The 19,881-nt window shown below is 35.0% G+C and overlaps 2 protein-coding genes across 2 annotated transcripts; one reads left to right on the top strand and one right to left on the bottom strand.

Annotated features, from left to right (window-relative positions):
- Positions 1-11,468: 11,468 nt before the first annotated feature.
- Positions 11,469-13,298, bottom strand: LOC111914717 (uncharacterized). The gene is made up of 3 exons (XM_023910426.3): positions 12,482-13,298; positions 12,070-12,364; positions 11,469-11,638 (listed from the first exon to the last, which is right to left on the bottom strand). Exons 1-3 carry the CDS (start codon positions 13,133-13,135, stop codon positions 11,568-11,570), a joined length of 1,020 nt encoding a protein of 339 aa, XP_023766194.1. The 5' UTR covers positions 13,136-13,298; the 3' UTR covers positions 11,469-11,567.
- Positions 13,299-14,308: 1,010 nt separating this feature from the next.
- LOC111914716 (chitin-binding lectin 1) lies at positions 14,309-15,583 on the top strand. The gene is made up of 3 exons (XM_023910425.3): positions 14,309-14,545; positions 15,104-15,216; positions 15,336-15,583. The coding sequence occupies exons 1-3, from the start codon at positions 14,416-14,418 to the stop codon at positions 15,414-15,416; spliced, it is 324 nt and encodes a 107-aa protein (XP_023766193.1). The 5' UTR covers positions 14,309-14,415; the 3' UTR covers positions 15,417-15,583.
- Positions 15,584-19,881: the final 4,298 nt, after the last annotated feature.

The raw sequence follows: 19,881 nt of genomic DNA, 5'->3' as shown, positions 1-19,881 counted from the left end.
TTATCATTTTTAAATAATTCAGTTTACATGGATCATTTTTATAATTGTTATATAATAGTTTAAAGGAAGCATTTTAAACCCTCATGGCATTTGACAAAATAATATCCTATTTTGAATTGTGCTTCAAAGTGATTTGACCATTATGCCCTTATAGCAGTGTACTTCTGAATCATAAATACAATTATATTCTATTTTTTTTAATTATTAATATTATACTACTATCAATTTGACATATTTTCCCATAATTCTTGGTTTTCAACATGCCACATGACATTTTCCATATTCTTTTTTAATTTCCTTTTATTACACTTGGCAAATCCTGTTTTTTTTTTGTTAATATAAGATTAAATTAAATTAAATTAATATTGATAAATTTGAAAACTTGACTAACTAATTTAATGTTAACGTCATTTATAAAAGGAATGTATTCAACTCATTTAAACCACATCATAATTTTTTTCGTTTTTTTGTTAATATAAAATTAAATTAAATTAAATTGATATTGACTGAATTTCAAAACTTGATTAACTGATTTAATGTTAACGTCATTTATAAAAAGAATGTATTCAACGCATTTAAATCTCATCATAATTTTTGAAAATAAATTTTGTTCATTCTAAACTTAAATCACGTTCTTAGCTGACACATTTCGTATATTCTTTCAATTCACATCTATTTTATAAGACGTATCTACAAGATTACGGGATATTGTCGCTCAATTTCAAAGAATCAAAGAATTCAAAATTCGATTGTCATACGCATTGGCATCATAAGACTTTATCTATATTATATTGTATGTATATTATTTTATTTTGTTTTATTACTGTTATGTTATTTCTTTGTCGTGATTTGTTTAAGGAACATGTGGACTATGATTACTTCCACCTAGAAGTGTTTGCCTTTACTACATGAGAATAGAGGGAGCTTCGTAATATCCTGTTAACATCTTCTGTTTATCATGTTTCGGATGACGTAATCATAAGTGGAGGTGTGGTTTACTTCTTATTGTCTAACTATGACATTCTGCGATTCGATGTATATTCGGAAGAATATTTAGTGATATCTACACCTTCTATTATTAATGATTTCAACGTATATACATCGAGGCTTATCAAGTTTGACGGAAAATTGGGATATTTTTCCATAAGTGACGATCGTTTGTGGACTATTTGGGTTTTCATTCAAAATCGGTAGTTTAAAGTAGATGTTGGTAACTTCAATGCCGGTTCACATGAATGGTAGGATTATCGAAACAATCTCATTTATTTCTTTAAAGGAAATACGATTGAGCATGTCATTCCGGCACATCCTTCTCATGAAGTGTTTTCATTTCGTTCAGATTGTGAGACAGTAAGTTGTTTGTTTTTTCGAAGAGAAACTTTATGAAGTCTGCGGACCACCTCTACAATCCTCTGTTGCAGAAGAGTTGGAACAAACGACTGCAGCATATAACAAGAAGCATGTTTGTTTTTTAACATCTGCAGTAAACTGAAATTTGAATAAACTAATTTTATAAACTGACAATAGTTCTTAACATCGAAATTGTAATAATTTTAGTTTTAAAACATTGAAAGAATACTAAAAAGAACATATAAAAAAACAAAAATATAAAACTTTTTAAAAAAACTTTAAAAAAATATAAAAGAAGCTAATAGTTTTATTCTAGAAAAAAACTAATTTAAAAAAAACAATGAAATAATAAAATAAATTAAGAAAGTATTGCAAACGATGTCTATCAAAATCGTAAAAAATTACACACGTTAAAAAAATACAATTGAAACTGAAAATATTAAGAGAAACGGTAAGAAAATTAAAAAAATCAAAGTTTTTTTTTTGTTAGAAAATCAAGTTAAAAAAATTTGTGGAAACTATAAAAACAAATTGTATCAAATACGTAAATAAAAGTTTAAAAAAATCAAAGTTTTTTTTTTAAAATAAAAGTTTACAAAAAAATAAGTTATACCAAAATTCTAAAAAAACACTTTGCGCCACGCAACACATGCGCACCGGTTTTGCAGTCTGAGGCCTTCTAAAAAACAAACTGCTATGACAGGGAAAATGTTGCGCGTGTGTTTCGCCGCTCAGCAAAAAATGATTTGAAGAAGTTTTTTAAAAAACAAACAACACATTCGTATGCCAAATAGAAATATGTGATTGTATATATTTTAATTTGCATTCGAAAACCGAAGTTTTTTCTCATGAAGAAATTTAATATTTTATACTACTTTATAATTGAATACTTTGTCAACTCATGTTTTATTTTGTTTTATGATATTAATTATGTTTAATATATATATCGAAGAATTTAAAAAATTCATTTAAACCGATTGCATCCAGTTCTTTTCAACATAAAAAATTATCTATAAATAGGTCATTCATCTCATTAAGATATTTAATATTTTATATTACTTTATGATTGAATACTTTTTTTTGTAATTTATATTTTTACTCGTGAACTCATGTCTTATTTTGTTTTAGGATATTAATTTTGTTTAATATATATATCGAAGAATTTAATAAAATCATTTTAACACATTAATGCATCCAATTCTTAACATAAAAAGTTGTCTATAAATAGATCCTTCAAGAATTTTTATGTTTTTCATGTGTTTCCCTGCGTTTAATGCGGGTTATAATCTAGTATAATATTATACAAGAAAAATTACAAATATTGTATGGTTCCCCTAGTCTACGCGCGCCCTTACTTTGCAAACCCACCGGTTCAATCTCTGTATACAACAATTTACCTTGATGTTTGCTTTAATTTTGTTGGGGGAAAATGACGCAACGGCCCTATTACGTATTCAATTTTATCCTTTCAGTCCCTAAAGTTATTTTCGTGTGTGACAACCCGACATTTCAACTCTATGTAATGACCTGAAAAGTTAATTATTGTAACCAATTTTGTGATAATGAAATTAACTTCGAAAATAAAATGTCCAAAAAGTTTCTATTTAATTACCTACTGTGATAGATGTCTTTAAACCATGATCGTACGTAAAAAGAACGCCCAAATCCGACTTCGTATATTGAAGTTATGATTTTTCCAAGTTCGTCTTAGCAGCAGACAGCTAAAAACTCGAATCGGAGATCGAGCGACTTTTGGCCGGAATGACCTAAACGAGAATCGAAGGTCTCGACAATGGTAATTCAGCGGTAAAAAGTCTGGCAAAAACCGACGTCAGAGAAAGAAGTTATGAATTTCTAAAGAAATTCCTTAAACACGACCCTTTTAAAAATAAATAATAAAAATAATTTCAAAATTTGCCGACGGAGTCTAAACGAAAGTTGTAGAGAGTAGTCTCATCTACGCGTGGATATAAAAACCATCGAAAATGGAGATGCAAGAGCTATCCAGCCAACTGAATGAGCTACTCGGAAAAGGATTCATCAGGCCGAACTTCTCGCCTTGGGGAGCACCCGTATTATTCGTGAAAAAGAAGGATGGATCATTCCGGATGTGCATCGACTACCGAGGACTCAACAAACTTACCATCAAGAACCGTTATCCCTTACCCCGAATCGACGATTTATTCGACCAACTCCAAGGAGCCAACTACTTCTCCAAGATCGATCTGAGGTCAGGATATCACCAGCTGCGAGTCCTAGAGAGTGATGTTCCCAATACGGCCTTCCGAACGAGATACGGACATTACGAGTTCGTAGTGATGCCGTTCGGACTAACCAATGCCCCGGCCGTATTCATGGACCTAATGAATCGGGTATGTCGTCCATTCTTGGATAAATTTGTGATAGTATTCATAGACGACATACTCATTTATTCAAAGAATAAAGAAGAGCATAGTCAACATCTGAGACAAGTCTTAGAGACGTTACGAACTGAGAGACTCTATGCAAGTTCTCGAAATGTGAGTTTTGGATTAGAAGGGTGGACTTCCTCGGTCACGTGGTCAGCAAGGAAGGAATCCACGTGGACCCATCAAAAATCAAGGCTATCAAAAATTGGTCTGCACCAACTACACCATCAGAGATTCGCCAGTTTCTAGGTATTGCTGGTTATTATCGAAGGTTCATTTAGAACTTCTCCAGCATCGCAAAGCCTCTTACCGCCTTAACTCAGAAAGGGGTGACCTACAACTAGGGAGAAAAACAAGATGCTGCATTTCAAACTTTGAAACATGCCCTTTGTAGTGCGCCCATTCTTTCTCTTCCAGAGGGGACCGAAGATTTTGTGGTGTATTGTGATGCTTCGAAGCAAGGGCTGGGCTGTGTACTAATGCAGAGAAGAAAGGTTATTGCATATGCCTCGCGACAATTGAAAACGCATGAAGTCAACTACACCACTCATGACCTAGAACTTGGAGCAGTGGTCTTCGCTCTAAAAATCTGGAGGCACTACCTATACGGGACCAAGTGCACCATCTTTACAGACCACAAGAGCCTTCAACACATCTTCGACCAGAAGGAGTTAAACATGAGACAGCGACGTTGGGTTGAATTGCTCAACGACTACGAATGTGAGATTCGCTATCATCCCGGAAAGGCAAACGTCGTGGCCGATGCCCTTAGTCGTAAGGAGTACTCTGGTCGAAGAGTGAAGTCATTAACCATGTCGATCCATTCGCACCTGTCAGCACAAGTCAAGGAGGATCAAATAGAGGCCTTCAAACCCGAAAACGTGACAGGTGAGACCCTTAGGGGGATGGACAAGAACCTAGAAATCAAGAGTGACGGAGTACGCTACTTCATGGACCGAATCTGGACACCCAAGTTTGGTGGGTTCAAAGAGGTAGTTATGAGCGAAGCACACAAGACTCCGTACTCCGTGCACCCAGGGTCAGATAAGATGTATCTAGATCTCAAGCAACTCTACTGGTGGCCAAACATGAAAGCAGAGATTGCTACCTATGTGAGCAAGTGTTTGACTTGCGCCAAGATAAAAATAGAACACCAAAAACCCTCAGGTCTACTCCATCAACCTGAAATACCTGAGTGGAAATGGGAACAGATTTCCATGGACTTCATAACGAAACTGCCCAAAACTCAGGGTGGCCAAGATACTATTTGGGTGATCGTCGACAGACTAACCAAGTCCGCTCATTTCTTACCAATCAAGGAAACTGATAAGATGGAAAAACTATCGAGAACCTACATTCGGGAGATCGTACGACTTCATGGAGTGCCGATGTCTATCATCTCAGATAGGGACAGCAGATTCACTTCCAGATTCTGGCAATCATTGCAAAAATCCATGGGAACAAGGTTGGATATGAGTACAGCATACCACCCACAAACTGATGGACAGAGTGAGAGGACGATCTAAACCTTGGAAGACATGTTGCGAGCATGTGTAATCGACTTTGGTAAAGCGTGGGATGTTCACTTACCTTTAGTCGAGTTCTCTTATAACAATGGTTATCATACTAGTATCAAGACTACTCCATTTGAAGCCCTTTACGGCCGTAAGTGCAGGTCACCTCTGTGTTGGATGGAAGTAGGCGACACGCAGTTAGCAAAAGGTCTAGTCCCTGATAGCACCCTCACTGGTCCGGAGATCATCAGAGAAACGGCTGAAAAGATCGTTCAAATACGAGAATGACTGAAATCCTCAAGGGATAGGCAAAAGAGTTATGCCGACAAAAGACGAAAACCCTTGGAATTTCATATTGGAGACCGTGTACTGCTAAAGGTCTCACCCTGGAAGGGCATGATACGCTTTGGAAAGCGTGGGAAACTAAATCCTCAGTACATTGGACCCTTCGAAATCATTTCAAGAATTGGTCCAGTGGCTTACAAACTCCAACTTCCAATCGAGCTTAACAAAGTACATCCAGTATTCCACGTATCGAACCTGAAAAATTGTTTGTCCGACAAAACACTAGTAATTCCACTCGAAGAAATCGAACTTAACGAAAACCTTAACTTTGTGGAAGAACCCGTCGAGATCATGGATAGAGAAATTAAACGAACTAAGCAGAGTCGAATACCAATAGTAAAGGTTCGCTGGAACGCTAAGTGAGGACCTGAATTCACATGGGAACGAGAAGATCAGATGCAACAGAAGTATCTGCATCTTTTCCTCAGCCCCTAAAACTTTTCTTTTGTATTTAATTTCGGGACGAAATTCCCTCTAACGGGGGGATGATGTGACAACCCGATATTTCAACTCTATGTAATGACCTGAAAAGTCAATTATTGTAACCACTTTTGTGATAATGAAATTAACTTCGAAAATAAAATGTCCAAAAAGTTTCTATTTAATTACCTACTGTGATAGATGTCTTTAAACCGTGATCGTACGTAAAAAGAACGCCCAAATCCGACTTCGTATATTGAAGTTATGATTTTTCCAAGTTCGGCTTAGCAACAGACAGCTAAAAACTCGAATCGGAGATCGAGCGACTTTTGGTCGGAATGACCTAAACGAGAATCGAAGGTCTCGACAATGGTAATTCAGCGGTAAAAAGTCTGGCAAAAACCGACGTCAGAGAAAGAAGTTATGAATTTCTAAAGAAATTCCTTAAACACGACCCTTTTAAAAATAAATAATAAAAATAATTTCAAAATTTGCCGACGGAGTCTAAGCGAAAGTTGTAGAGCGTAGTCTCACCTACGCGTGGATATAAAGACCATCGAAAACGGAATTCGTATGAAGAAGATATGAATTTTAGAAGTTTATTAATTAAATTAAATATAACTTTAATTATAAATGTTTGGTATTATCCGAAGGGAGTCATCAGATAGGGCCGAAGTACGCCCTGCGTACCCTCGTACGCCCCGCGTACTCAAGGCCTAGGCCTCGGATCGTCCACGTCCCGGTCTATGCGAAGTAGCATTGTCCCATCTGAAATCCGAGGCAGTCGAGGACTCGATCAAGCATGACGTACGCGTACGCCCCGCGTACCGAGGCGGTTCCAGCCCCTATAAAAGGGATGCGAGGGTTCCCAAGAAAGGGCTCCATTTCTCTCCTCTCATGTGCGTTCTTGCCTTGTTTTCCGCGCCCGTTCTAACCCGAAGCCCCGGTCATTTTGCTCAAGTCCCGAAGGTCGTTTTTACTCCCGAGATTCCCGAGAATCCCGAGGAAATCCGTTTCCCGAGACGAAATTCTGTCCGGTTTCCATCTCGCTTTCTTCAACCCTTCAGGTGAGTTCATACCCCTACAACCACACTTTAAATGCTTTTTAAATGCTTTTTAAACACTTTTAAGGGGGGAATACAAGTAAACACACGAGTAAAATCGTGTGAAACATCGATCTTTTGCTATACTTTTCATACTGTTGTTTTAACTATCTTATGAAGTCATCATCATGCAAAACACCTCACAACACAGCTTTACCCTCTTGGGATACAATATGTTTTGATAAATATAAATAATGTTTTATTTATACGTTTACATACAAATACATCATATCAAGGTTAATATTCTTTAATAAATCATTTTATGCATTCAAAGAACTTATGATTTATGCTTTGTCAAACATTGTGAAAAAGGATAAACTTTGCATACAAAACTACTACTTTAATACAGACTTAGTTGAGAATCCGTGAGACGTGTATATCTTCAAATAATACCTTTTTGCTAAAAGGTACCGCTACAAGTCCTGTCTATAACCAGAGTCTCCTGTTCGGAGAACGTGTCAAATGTGTATAGATCTATACGGGAAGTCATGATCCCGCGCCCTGACTGTTAGCTACAGTCCGTCCTTTGGGGTGACAGTTTTTCATAACGCTACGACGCCTGAAGAACATCGCTACAGGCATATTATGTTTAGTATGGTTATAAAACTCATCGGATATACAATTATTATAGTACTTCTGATTGATGAATGAGTAGCTATTCAAACTATTCTCCATCTAGCAAACTGAAATCTTCTAATAGGTTTTATTATATAAATCTATGCTTCAACCTTCTAAAGCATGTCGTTTGCTTTCGGTTTTTAGTCTGGGACATTAGGCTAACTATTACTTTAGGAAAATATGGGATTTTCCTGTATACAAAACAAACAACTAATAGGAAAATAAGGGATTTTCTTGATTCAACTATCTACATTATTCAATACAAATATTCTCATGCATTTCACACTTTTATAAGAAAATAAGGGATGTTCTTGGAAAACATACACTCAACTTGGAATGGCATACAAATTTTCTAAACCACTTATGAACTCACCAACTTAATTGTTGACACTTTCTCTTTGAAATAACTTGTATTCTCAGGGAACCGCTAAGCAGGTTTGGAAATCAACTTTTGGGGATTAACGCGCTGGCGTTAATTACTTCTTTTGAAAGTTGTTTATGTATTTATCTTTTGAACATGTAATGAATACAATTATGTAAACATTTTTAAAACCTTTATATATGTATGGTGGTGTGTACTTTCCTTTCTATGAACTGTTATGATACTGAATATGACGTCCTCCGCCCCCGAACGTTTCTGCCGTTCTGGTTTGGGGGTGTGACATCGTGCCCTTTAATGGAACAAAATTGATGTCGACCTGCTTTTTTGGTCACTGTGACCTAATTTATCAGGTTAAAGTTGATGTGACTTCTGATTTGGAATTTTTTTTAGTAAAAAAAGAATAATCAAAATTAGGGCCCACCATCTCTCTCTCTCTCTCTCTCTCTCTCTCTCTCTCTCAGACCTGTGCCACCTTAGAACCACCATTGTCACCATCTTGTTCCCCGCCGGAAATCACCAACACCCACCATAATTGTTGATGTCGGAGCTGAAGGGTTTAATGCATAAGAACAATCCTATGTGCTCATACAAACCCTAAAGCTTGGATCTAGGTTTCTCTATTGAACATGCAATGAATCCAAGACTTGTAAACCCTAATCTAGCATACATAATTCGAAATTAACACTATAAGAACATATCTAAGTGATTACCTCTTTCAATTGGCTTGAAATCCTTTGGATCTTCTTGTTCTTGAGCTTAGAGTCACAAGTGTAACTCCTCTAAAGGCTTACAAACACCACAAGCAAGAAGACAACTTTGAGAGAGGGGAGAGGATGCTTAATTTTGGCCTAGGGTTACTCTTGGGAAGCAAGTGGCCGAAAACTGAAGGCTAGGGGTCATATTTATATTATAGGCTGCTAGGGTTTCAGTTTAAACCCTAATGGACAACTTAGTCACCAAGCAGCCCAAGGAACCTTCTGGAATAAGGCCTTGGACGAAAATATGATGATCCTTCATCATCATTTCGTTCCCCCTTAGCCCATTAGGTTTCCCAGCCTAAAACTCAACTATCACACATTTGACAGTTTATGCCCCTTTATTCAATTAGTCTCTTTTAGTCACCAAATTAATTCCTAATTAATTTATGACTAATACTAACTAAATAAATATGATTTCTCCTTTAATATATTATTCTTATAATATATTAATAAATCATAATATCCTCTCTTTCTCATCAAATTACCTTGTCAAGTTACTTTGGTGAAGGTAACCCAAAAGGACCATGCACAACCGGGTCAAGTACATATCAAATATAGTTACAGGCTTAGACACTAATCCAACAGGAGCTCATTTCTCAACCACCTACAACCCCTTTTTCCTTAACCACCGAGAGGCACCATCCTCTCCATTCCCCCTCGTTTTTTTTTTTCTGTTGATCGGAGCAAAACCCAAGTGCCAACCACTGCCTCCAGTTTATTTATTCACCGCCACCTGAGTCATTTGATTAACCACCCAAAAACTTCTCAAATACCCATAGCCATCGACCACTACCTGTTCTTTCTTTTTTCTCTAAGAGGACAACAAATTTTCGGTTCTTTCAAAAAAAGGTACATATTCATTGTCTTGTTTTTGAACCTTGTTGTGGGTTTGTGTGATTTCATCTTGTTTACCACAAATCTTCAAGAAAAAAATTATCTTTTTCATCAAAACGCATGTGGTTAATGGTGAAACTTAGTTCCAGTGTACAAAGCCTTTTGCTTCTTGGGATAACCAATCTTCCAGCTTTTCACACCCAGATTTGCTTTTTATCTTATCTTGTTCGTATTTTACCTCTTAAAAATTGTAACAAGGTTCTTCTTCTTCGAATAGCCTTGTTAAAGTGAAAGAGACCCCTTGTTCTAATCTTGTTTTACCTCTTAAAAACGACATAGATGACAAAAGTTACAGTTAGAATGTTCAGAAAAGGGATCACTCATCTAATTTATGGTATTGTGTCCATAATTCACGGGTAAGTTAAAGAAATGTAAGTACGAATGGAAATGGAATCAACAATTTCTTTAGCAGCAAGGTCTCATTGGTTCCTATGAATTTCAAGGAGAGAGGGGGGGGGGGGGGGGGGGGGGGGGGAGGGTGGACCCTAATTTTGATTATTCTTTTTTTTTTACTAAAATAATTCCAAATCATAAGTCACATAGATTTAACCCGGTATATTAGGTCGCACTGAACAAAAAAGTAGGTCGACATCAAATTTTTTTTTTCTTAAAAAACACGAAAATAACTTGAAGGACTAAAAGGGTAAAAATAAAAATACCGTCATTTTCCCAATTTTTTCGTCGCAAGAATATTTGATCACATTTTCCTAAGTTACATTTTGAGTCCCTAATTTATACTTCATGCTTCAAAATTTGTCCTTCCTCTTAATTGTATTTATTATTCAGTTTCTAAAAATTATATATTTGCCCTTTAACTTTATGAATTGGCATTTTTCCCTTTTTAATAAATATAATTTATTTTTTTAGTTTTCCCTCAAGACTATCCACCTTTTTAAATTTATTTTCCTTATATACATAAATATTATATTTAAGAATCTATTTTTATTTTTCACAGAACCGGCTCATATTAAAGAACAATACATATAAGTTTATTCTTGTTTATAAATAAACCGATTTAATATATATATATATATATATATATATATATATATATATATATATATATATATATATATATATATTCATGAGTTAACTCAATAGATCAGATGAGTTAGAATACCGAGTTTACAACCCACTCAGCTGTCAGCAAGTAAAATGAATTGTGATTTTCACTAGCGTGAAGACCGAAGAGGTAAAGATTCTGTGTCTGTACCCACAAAAGCTTACGACGAGCACATGGGTACACTATGGGTGTACTTACCAAACTCCTGGAAAGCAAATAATAGTACCTTGCCCTATAGTGTATATTCATACTCCTATTTTTCTTTTTTTTAATTACTTATCTTTTTTAAAATTTTACTCACATAATCCATTTGCACAAATAATATTTTGTTTCTTATACCAGCTAGACTAGCTGAAAAGTATATTTTTAGTTAAAAAAATAGTTTTTGTCTAGTAAAAAACAGTGTTTAATAACTGATAAGTTAAATGAAAATTATAAAATAAAATATTTTAAAAACTTGGTGATCGATATGAATATATAAAATATATTTAGAAAGACTCGTTAACTATCAATAAACTATCTAAAATACCTTTTTAAAAACCTAGGTTATAAAATATCTATAGTGGTCTCACCACTCCAAAAATAAACTAGTTTATATGTGTCAGACACAATCTAAATAAAAATCACATTGTTCACGTTGTATAATGTCAAAATATTCGATCAAAAATGAAAATGAGAACATTAAAAATACAATCCATAAATTACAAGAATACTACAAATCTTCAGTTGGTTCGTCCTCTTCTTTACTTGATTTACTCGAATCAGCAAGAGGCCTCTTGATTGCTGCAAACGAAAACATCAGCCTTTGGTTAAAAATATTAAAAATGAAACATTGTTGCATAATTGGTAAAAAAAAAAAAAATACTTAACTTCCCCATTTTACCCCTCTGTTTATAAGTGATAAGTAATGCTGAGTAAGTGGCTATTTTTGTTTGACTTAATAAGCTAAATCTAAGCACTTAATCCGGGCAACTATACACGGTTGTTTCTTTTTCACTTAATCTTAGAAAAAATGACTTAAAAGGTTAAGCTAAAAAGACATGGCTTAATGGGTTAAGACAACCAACCCTTTACTATTTGCCCTTTTGTTCCTCCCAACTCATCACATGTTAAAGTTGATACCATTATATCAAAAAGAAACAACTCCTTAGTACATGATATGATGATAAGCATACAGGAAAAACCGAAAGAGGGTAATAGTGTAAAAAACTCACATTTAACAGATGATCCAGCAAGACAAGTGAGCCTAGACTTGGTATTAACTTCAGCCAATGGAATTGACTTATTCTTATTAGCCATACGAACATCCCAAACACGAATAATTCCATCTGAAGATGCAGATGCTACCAAAAACAGTTCATCTTCAGATGCTCCATCAATCTTTGAAAGCACTACAATTCCTTTTAAACGATATGAATGTGCATCCTCAATGCAATATGCAACCTTCCCACTAACTGTATCCCATGCTGTAAGATTCCTGTCCTCTCCACCACCATATACAAGTCCATTCTGTCACAATTTCATACTTAATTCAGATTATGAAGCAAATTTTATACTGTATATCAGAACAGATTATAGTATACAGTATACAACTATACGCAAGTAAAGAATAAACAGCAAACTAACCATGCCAGGTGCGATGCAAAGAACTTTTTTCTTGGATTCCAATTCAAGAATCAGTTTTGCATCCTCTGCTTCGTGCACAGAGATTTTCTCATCCATTACCATGAAGAACTTATCACCACTACAATCAAATTTCACCATGGAAGCTTCTTTCCCCAAGCTACAACAGAAACTCCTCCTTCCTCTAACCAAATTCACCATAGCTAAACACGAATCTCTCCCCACTGTCAGCGCCAACTTCCCCGACGGATGAACAGACAAATCGTTAACACCCTTTTTATGTATCTTCATCGTCTTTAGGTGAACGAAGGGGTCGGCGTCGTATAACGAGATGTTACCGTCGTCATACGCAGAGAACAGGTTACGAGGAAAAGAGGACAGGGACGGAGGGGTATAGAGGGCGAGCGATGTGACGGTGGCGGTAGGATCGTTAAGTGAACCAACCTCCGATGAAGTTGATAAGTCGTATATTTTGATGGTGTCATCGGAGCCACCTGACACAGCGACGGAGCCGGCGACAGCGACGGACTTGATTGGTGAAAGATGTGATGGAAAAGAGAAAATTGGGGACAAGGTTAGGGTTTCAGTGGAGTGTTTTAGGGTTTTGAGCTTAAATCCCCAGATGAATCGCTCGTATGATCCTGCTACCAGACTCATATCTGCAGATTTTGATCGTCTCTTTCAAATCTCCACAGAGCGACGAACCACCTAAAGACCTAAACCCTTGAGAAGAAAACGTCTTGTATCTTTTAGGGTTTTAGGACGAGCCCTATTTTCACATTATTTATCAAGTCTATTATAGTTAATTCCTTTTGGTTAATGTTAGACAAAACCTCTAGTTTGTTTCCTCAATTTCACAGGTTTAAAAAATCTAAAAAAATATCTTCAAAAAACAACAAACTTTAATTTTTGTTTTTAAAATACCCATAACTCTTTTTCATATCTCTTTTAGTTCAATGGTATTTTTAAAGTATTTTATATAATTTATATCTTCTTATAACTTTTTAGTTCACAGTTTGATAGTCACATTTTTTTATTTTTAATTTTTTAGCACTTTTTTATTATCTAAAAACACATGGAATTTATTAATTTTATAATTTTAATAATTACACCATCTAGATCAATTTATTTTTCATACAAAATATTATGTTACAACAGTAACAATTAAAAAAAAAAACTATAATTACTAAACTATGAATGTTCAAATTGTTTTGTTTTGCATGAAAAAATATATCGATATGATATCTAATTATAGAGTATAAAGATTATTAATTTTTATATGTTTGGTTATTTTTAAAAATAATAAAAGCGGGTACAAAAAAATATTAGTTATCCTTCTTTGTCTAATTTAGTTGTATCTATTTTCTTTTGACCTAACAAGTTAAAATGTAGATGGATTCTTATAAAATTCCGTGAAAATGAGTAACATCACTATTGGATCCGATGTCAAGATAGAGCTAAGTGAAAGGATATTTAAGCCACCTTAGTTATTTGAATGTTTATTTAGTATATTATACTTAAAGGAATATCATAAACACAATATCCTTAATCATGATTATATATATATATATATATATATATATATATATATATATATATATATATATATGTGCTGATTTTATATGAAGGCAAATAAAATAATATAAAGAGGGGCATTTGCATCATTTCACATTTAGCTAATAGATCTATATTAATTGCTTAAGTCGTAAACACTGAAATAAGGATTACTTGTGATTAAATCCCAATACTAGGACCAAAAGTGATGATTTGTTCAAACCACAGGGACCAAAACCGTATTTTACTCTACAGGTAAGAAAACAGAAAGTGCAAGACGGAGAGATAAAGGCCAGAAACACAGAACGGAAGGTCAGTTTCACCGGAGAAATTGAGCCAGACACGGAGGAGGCATCATTGGCCGGTCCTCGCTGTTAAACCAGATGAGTGAGTTACAGAACGAACCTTCCTCTCCTCCTCCTCCGCCGCCGCCAGCATCCTCAGAATCGCCTTCTAGCCCACCGTCTGCACCATCGGACGACCCTCCTCCTTGTCGTTTCGATCCCTGCCGCAGTAAGCCGTCTTTCTCATAATCTTCTTCTTTCATCATTCTACCATTGTTGGGCACTATTCCCAATTGAGTACTGTTTATTACATTATCTATATTGATTTGTAGTTATAACCTTTCCTCAATGTTTCTCATTCTTAAAGGGTTTTCCATTTTCAATTGATGTTAATCTTGTATATACTGCCGACTGCGTGTTAGACTGTTCTCCATATGATTGATGATTGATGTATTAATTAACTTCTCGATCGTGAGTTCTTGCTAGTTACTAAACACTTTTGCTAGGGTTTTCAGGACAATCACCAATTTTCCCAAAAAACATAGGGATACCGGATATACTTGTAAAAAGATTTGAAGCTAACAATTGTAAGCAGTTTGTTGTGATTGCTAAAGGGTGCTATAAAATTTTTTATAGAAGGATAAACTTGGTTTGTTTGTCAGCCATCTGATATGAATTTGCAAATTAACTCGTTAAAGATATGAAAGTGGCTACTATGCATAAGTCATAACCTTCTTTCTTGCATTAGTCTATACAGTCTAAATCATAACTCTTTCTCATTTTGTAGCAATTGGTATCATCAAAAGGAAAGCATTGATAAAAGACTTGGCAGCTGTCTACCATGCTGAGTGTCTTGCTTATTGCCAAGAGCTTTTAGAACTTCAAAGAAAATGTGAAGAGGTATGATTTATGAACACTTCCCTTTATGTGTACAAAATCTTTATCCATAATGAAGTCAAGAACAGTTGCCAAAGTTATTGTTTCTGCATATTGTATGAAACTATGGTGTTTTTTTGTAGCCATACCCAGATATAAAAGTTGCAGCAGATTCAAGGAAAGAAACAATGAGGCCACCAAAACGACTGAAGAAATCACGCTAGGTTTGTTATTTGTCAACTTTTCACATCACTTTTTCATTCTTAATATTAGAAGCATGTCATGTATTATTGTATATAATTAACTTCAAGTGAGGTGTACTTGTTCTAAATGGTTATCCTTTCTACTTAGTTTTTATGTACCGATGAAAATGCCCATATTCTTAGATACATATTCTTTTGTAACATGCTCACTTTTTTTAATACAACAGACCTTGATATGACTAAAATCCCTCACATTTAGACTGTTCAGAAACCTTGTGTTTGATTTTCTAGAACGTTAATGAAGCATGATGCTACTTGCAATCAGAACGTTAATGATTTTCAAATCCGTTTTTTGTTTTTGCACCACAAGCTTTTCTTTTTGTAAAGCTACGTTTTCATCCATTTTTTAAGTAGTTGAAAGTTATTGTCTAAAGATTCATCGAAAGGAGACAACGAAACTCTTTTTATTTCATCGTGATGGTTTGAGTTATGTTTTGGGCACCAATTCATGTTGGAAATAATGAATACGAGGTGGGGTTTGGGAAAGTTGTATTTGGAGATGAAATTGTTGGGGTGAATTGAGTAATTTGGTAAAACTAAGTTGGGATGCAAGAACGAGATTCCGATGATAGTGATAGAAAGGTAGCGATGCGTTGTTCAATGCGTAAGGGTTATTGAATCTTGGGGTTGTTGAAGTTGTGAAAAGATTATTGTTTGGATCCATTTGTAAGAAATTGGTAGGTTTAAAAGAGATTTTAAGGAAAAAATTGGATGGGATATGAAATAGAAAATATAGTTTAGTTTTTATAAAGTTTATTTTAGAAATAAAGAAAAAAGAAAAAGAAAAATGCATTAAATGGGTGTGGTTGAGTCTTTTGACTTTGTATATCTACTTATTACGATTACGATTATTCATTTCCTTAAGAACGGGAAACAACCTTACCTATTAGATAAATTAGATATAAATTAGATATAAGACTCATGTATTATATATGTTCATTTTAAAGAAAAAAAATATGAAACTTTATATATTTGAGAAGTTTGAATTTATAAGAAAAAAATAAAAAAATATTGCATTATTAAAATTAAATTGTTTGTTTTTCTTTTAAGACAAAATTGCAAACATTGTCTCTGTGGTTGGCAAAATTTTGTAGTTTTGGTCCAAAACGAAATGTTGGTACGCCACTGGTCTAATTTTAGATATCTTATGTGGTTTTGGTCCTTATGGTTGTATTTCCTTGTGTTTTTGGTCCACATCCCACTTAAATTGACTAATATGCCCCTTAAATAAATATATTTTAATTTCTTTTATTTATTTTCTTATACTTATAATAAAATAAAAAACAAAAACAAAATAAACCCACCTCTCTCTCTCTCTCTCTCTCTCTCCCGCCTGCTTCCTTTCACATCAGATAGATCAAACGTGAATATGTGGGAACACAAGTTCGTTCATCCCTAAACTATACAGTGAACACAAGAACCCACCCATAATTTCAACCAGATTCGTTACCAATCGTGATTTGCAAGTTTGAGATTTAACAAATATCGAGACCCATCGTTGGGTCTCTTGGTCTCGGCCTATTTCTTCGTCCTCTGTCATGAACTATCGGGTGTATTGGTGTTTCGGTGAGCCATCGAGACAACAACCTCACCTCTCACACAACTCTTCTTTTTTCTGTTAAAGCAAACGCCACCGAACCACCCGCGACATCGTGTTTCTCGTTTGAACTCTTTTCTGGCCTCCTTCCCTTCGAAACCCCTAGCCACACTGAGCCCCTTTCCTTCACATCCTTCTTCTGAGACAGAAGAGCACAAGAGCTGCTCCAGTAGCCATTGTTTCCCTCGCTCTGGATGAGTAAAACACTGAGAGGCGGCGATTTCTCTTCCCGATGAACGATAAGAGGCGACGACCTCTTGTATTGCTCGCCCTTACTCGCGAATTCGGCCACTGGACCATCGATCGGCCTTGGGGCTGTTCCTATTCGTATTTCTTTTTCTCCATCAAACGAGGATCTTCATAGTTTTGTATATATATTGTGTGTGTGTGTGTTTAAGAAGATGAAGTTAAAGAACCTAGATGAAGATTTAGAGAGAGAGAGAGAGAGAGAGAGAGAGTGATGGGTTTTTTATTTTGAATAAAAATATATAATAAAAAAATGGAAAAACAAATTATAAGGGCATATTGGTCTTTTTAAGTAGATAGGGACCAAAAACAATAGAAATATCCAATTTTGGACCCGTGGTGCACCAACATTTTGTTTTGGACCAAAAGCACATAAAATTGTCAACCACATGGATCATTTTTTTAATTTACCCTTCTTTTAAATTAACAAATAATTTAGATAAATAAACAAATGAAACTAATGAAACTTTAATTTAGAAAATTTGAAAGACAAAATTGCACAAATGGTCCCTGTGGTATGTCGAAAAATGTCACTTTGGTCCAAAAAGGTTTGGACTAGCACCAGTGGTCCAAAAACTTTCATTTTGTTGCGTCTTTGGTCCAATCTGTTCTGATTATTTTCAAAATGACGAATCTACCCCTGTTAATATGATTTTTTTTCTTATTTGTTTTACTGATTAAAAAAAACAAAAAATAAAAAATAAATATCTCTCTAAAACAAGAAAATAAATATAAACCTCTCTCTCTCTCTCTCTCTCTCTCTCTCTCGTTTTCTGAAGCAAGAAAAACCAACAATTGGCTGCCACCCACTGCCGACAAAAAACACCACCACTGAGGGCGACTAAAAACCACCAATAGTGAGGCCACCAGGGACCACCGGAACATCACCGCTGCCACCACCCATTTACCCTCCTGCCAATGCCGATGAACCCACAACCCTTTCCTTCTCTTTCCCTCTCGTCAAACTAGTCGGAACATGAAGATCCCACCTCAATGCATGCTCACAACTCAGCTCGTCGGAACCCTAGTTGTAGGGATGATGAATTGGCGATGAGCAGCAAGGCGGCGACGACGATCTATTGTGGTGGTCGAAGTCCGTTCCAGCGGCTCTGACGGCTCCAATTACTATGTATCTGGTTGGAATCGGAGGAGAAAGTGAATGGGTGTGGAGAGGGGCCCGGTGGTGGCCAAAATCTGTGGTTGCGGGTTGTCTTCCTTGCCGGAAAGTCTCCACCTTCATTGGTGGTTTTCTCAATTCAGAAAAAAAAAAAAAAAAAAAAAAAAAAAAAAAAAAAAACGAAGGATGGGGGAAATAGATTAGAGGCTAGGGGATGTTGGATGGTGGTGGGTCACGGTAGCAGTGGGTGGTAGCCCTTGACTGCCCTTGATTCCCTCTTCAATCCTTGACAGTAATTCAGTGAGAAGGAGGGAAAAGGAGGCGAGATGGTGAGGTTTTTTTCCAACAATGGTGAAGGAACGATGCTTTATGGCCGCATCGGGCTTAGTTCAAGAACAAATAACCATCTCGGTCTCTTTCACTCTTCCAGTATACCACCATTTCAGTTCAGATGGAAAGGATTTCCTACACCACTTCAATGGGGAAAGTTGACTTTCACACACACACACATAGAGAGAGAGAGAGATTTATATTTATTTTCTTGTTTTAGAGAGAGATTTATTTTTAGTTTTTAGTTTTTTTTTAAATCAGAAAATCAGAAAAACAAATACGAAAAAATCATATAAATAGGGGTAGATTTGTCATTTTGAAAATAATCAGAACAGATTCGACCAAAGACGCAACAAAATGAAAGTTTTGGACCACTGGTGCTAGTCGAAATCTTTTTCGACCAAAGTGGTATTTCTCGACATACCATAGGGACCATTTGTGCAGTTTTGTCAATCTGAAATTAGAATGAAATCAATTAATGAAATTGATATGCATTTATTATTATATTTATTGTAATTATTATATTTAAATATTATTTGAAAATTAATAAAATGAAAAATACCACAAAATGCCACGTGAAAAAAATATAATTGAGAATAACCACAAAATGACATGTGGCTAAATCAATGAAAGTGTGACATGTGACAAAAAAATTCTTTATTTATTAGAGAAGATAAATTGATTAACTTTTTTTTTAACCAATTTAACATGTTAAATAAATGGATTGAACATGAGATAACACATTTAAATTTCAAGGTTTAATATAAAAGACAAAAGTTTAAACTTAACCAAATTTCATAAAAAGAACATTATAGTTTGGATTATTTATTTATATTTAACCACTAAAAGATTTTTTTTTCTAAGTTAACCATTTATATTTGTTTTTATATCTACGGAGCATTTTAAACTTTAAATATTACTTCTATATCCTTACAAATTATACAATTACACATATATCATTCTCAAACTATAAAATCCACATTTATATCCAAACTTATAATTTAATTTGGATTATATAAACTAATATTAAAAAACTTATCTAAAATTCAAAGTTTCATACGGTTTTACCAAAATGCCCTTCCCAAATTAAAGATTAAACAACACCCACACCCTCTTCCCCTACGTCTCCTTGCACC

Source organism: Lactuca sativa, chromosome 4, assembly GCF_002870075.4.
Source record: "Lactuca sativa cultivar Salinas chromosome 4, Lsat_Salinas_v11, whole genome shotgun sequence".
Taxonomy (NCBI): domain Eukaryota; kingdom Viridiplantae; phylum Streptophyta; class Magnoliopsida; order Asterales; family Asteraceae; genus Lactuca; species Lactuca sativa.
This window is presented reverse-complemented; position numbering and strand designations above follow the sequence as displayed.

What these genes read in the sequence shown, in the direction of transcription:
- LOC111914717 (XM_023910426.3), bottom strand. Translation starts at nt 13,135, where the DNA reads ATGAGTCTGGTAGCAGGATCATACGAGCGATTCATCTGGGGATTTAAG. An exon ending in TTTGCATCGCACCTGGCATG is followed by an intron (nt 12,365 to 12,481) that starts GTTAGTTTGCTG and finishes AAATTGTGACAG; the next exon opens with AATGGACTTGTATATGGTGG. An exon ending in TGCTGGATCATCTGTTAAAT is followed by an intron (nt 11,639 to 12,069) that starts GTGAGTTTTTTA and finishes TTTCGTTTGCAG; the next exon opens with CAATCAAGAGGCCTCTTGCT.
- LOC111914716 (XM_023910425.3), top strand. Translation starts at nt 14,416, where the DNA reads ATGAGTGAGTTACAGAACGAACCTTCCTCTCCTCCTCCTCCGCCGCCG. An exon ending in TCGTTTCGATCCCTGCCGCA is followed by an intron (nt 14,546 to 15,103) that starts GTAAGCCGTCTT and finishes CTCATTTTGTAG; the next exon opens with CAATTGGTATCATCAAAAGG. An exon ending in TTCAAAGAAAATGTGAAGAG is followed by an intron (nt 15,217 to 15,335) that starts GTATGATTTATG and finishes GTTTTTTTGTAG; the next exon opens with CCATACCCAGATATAAAAGT.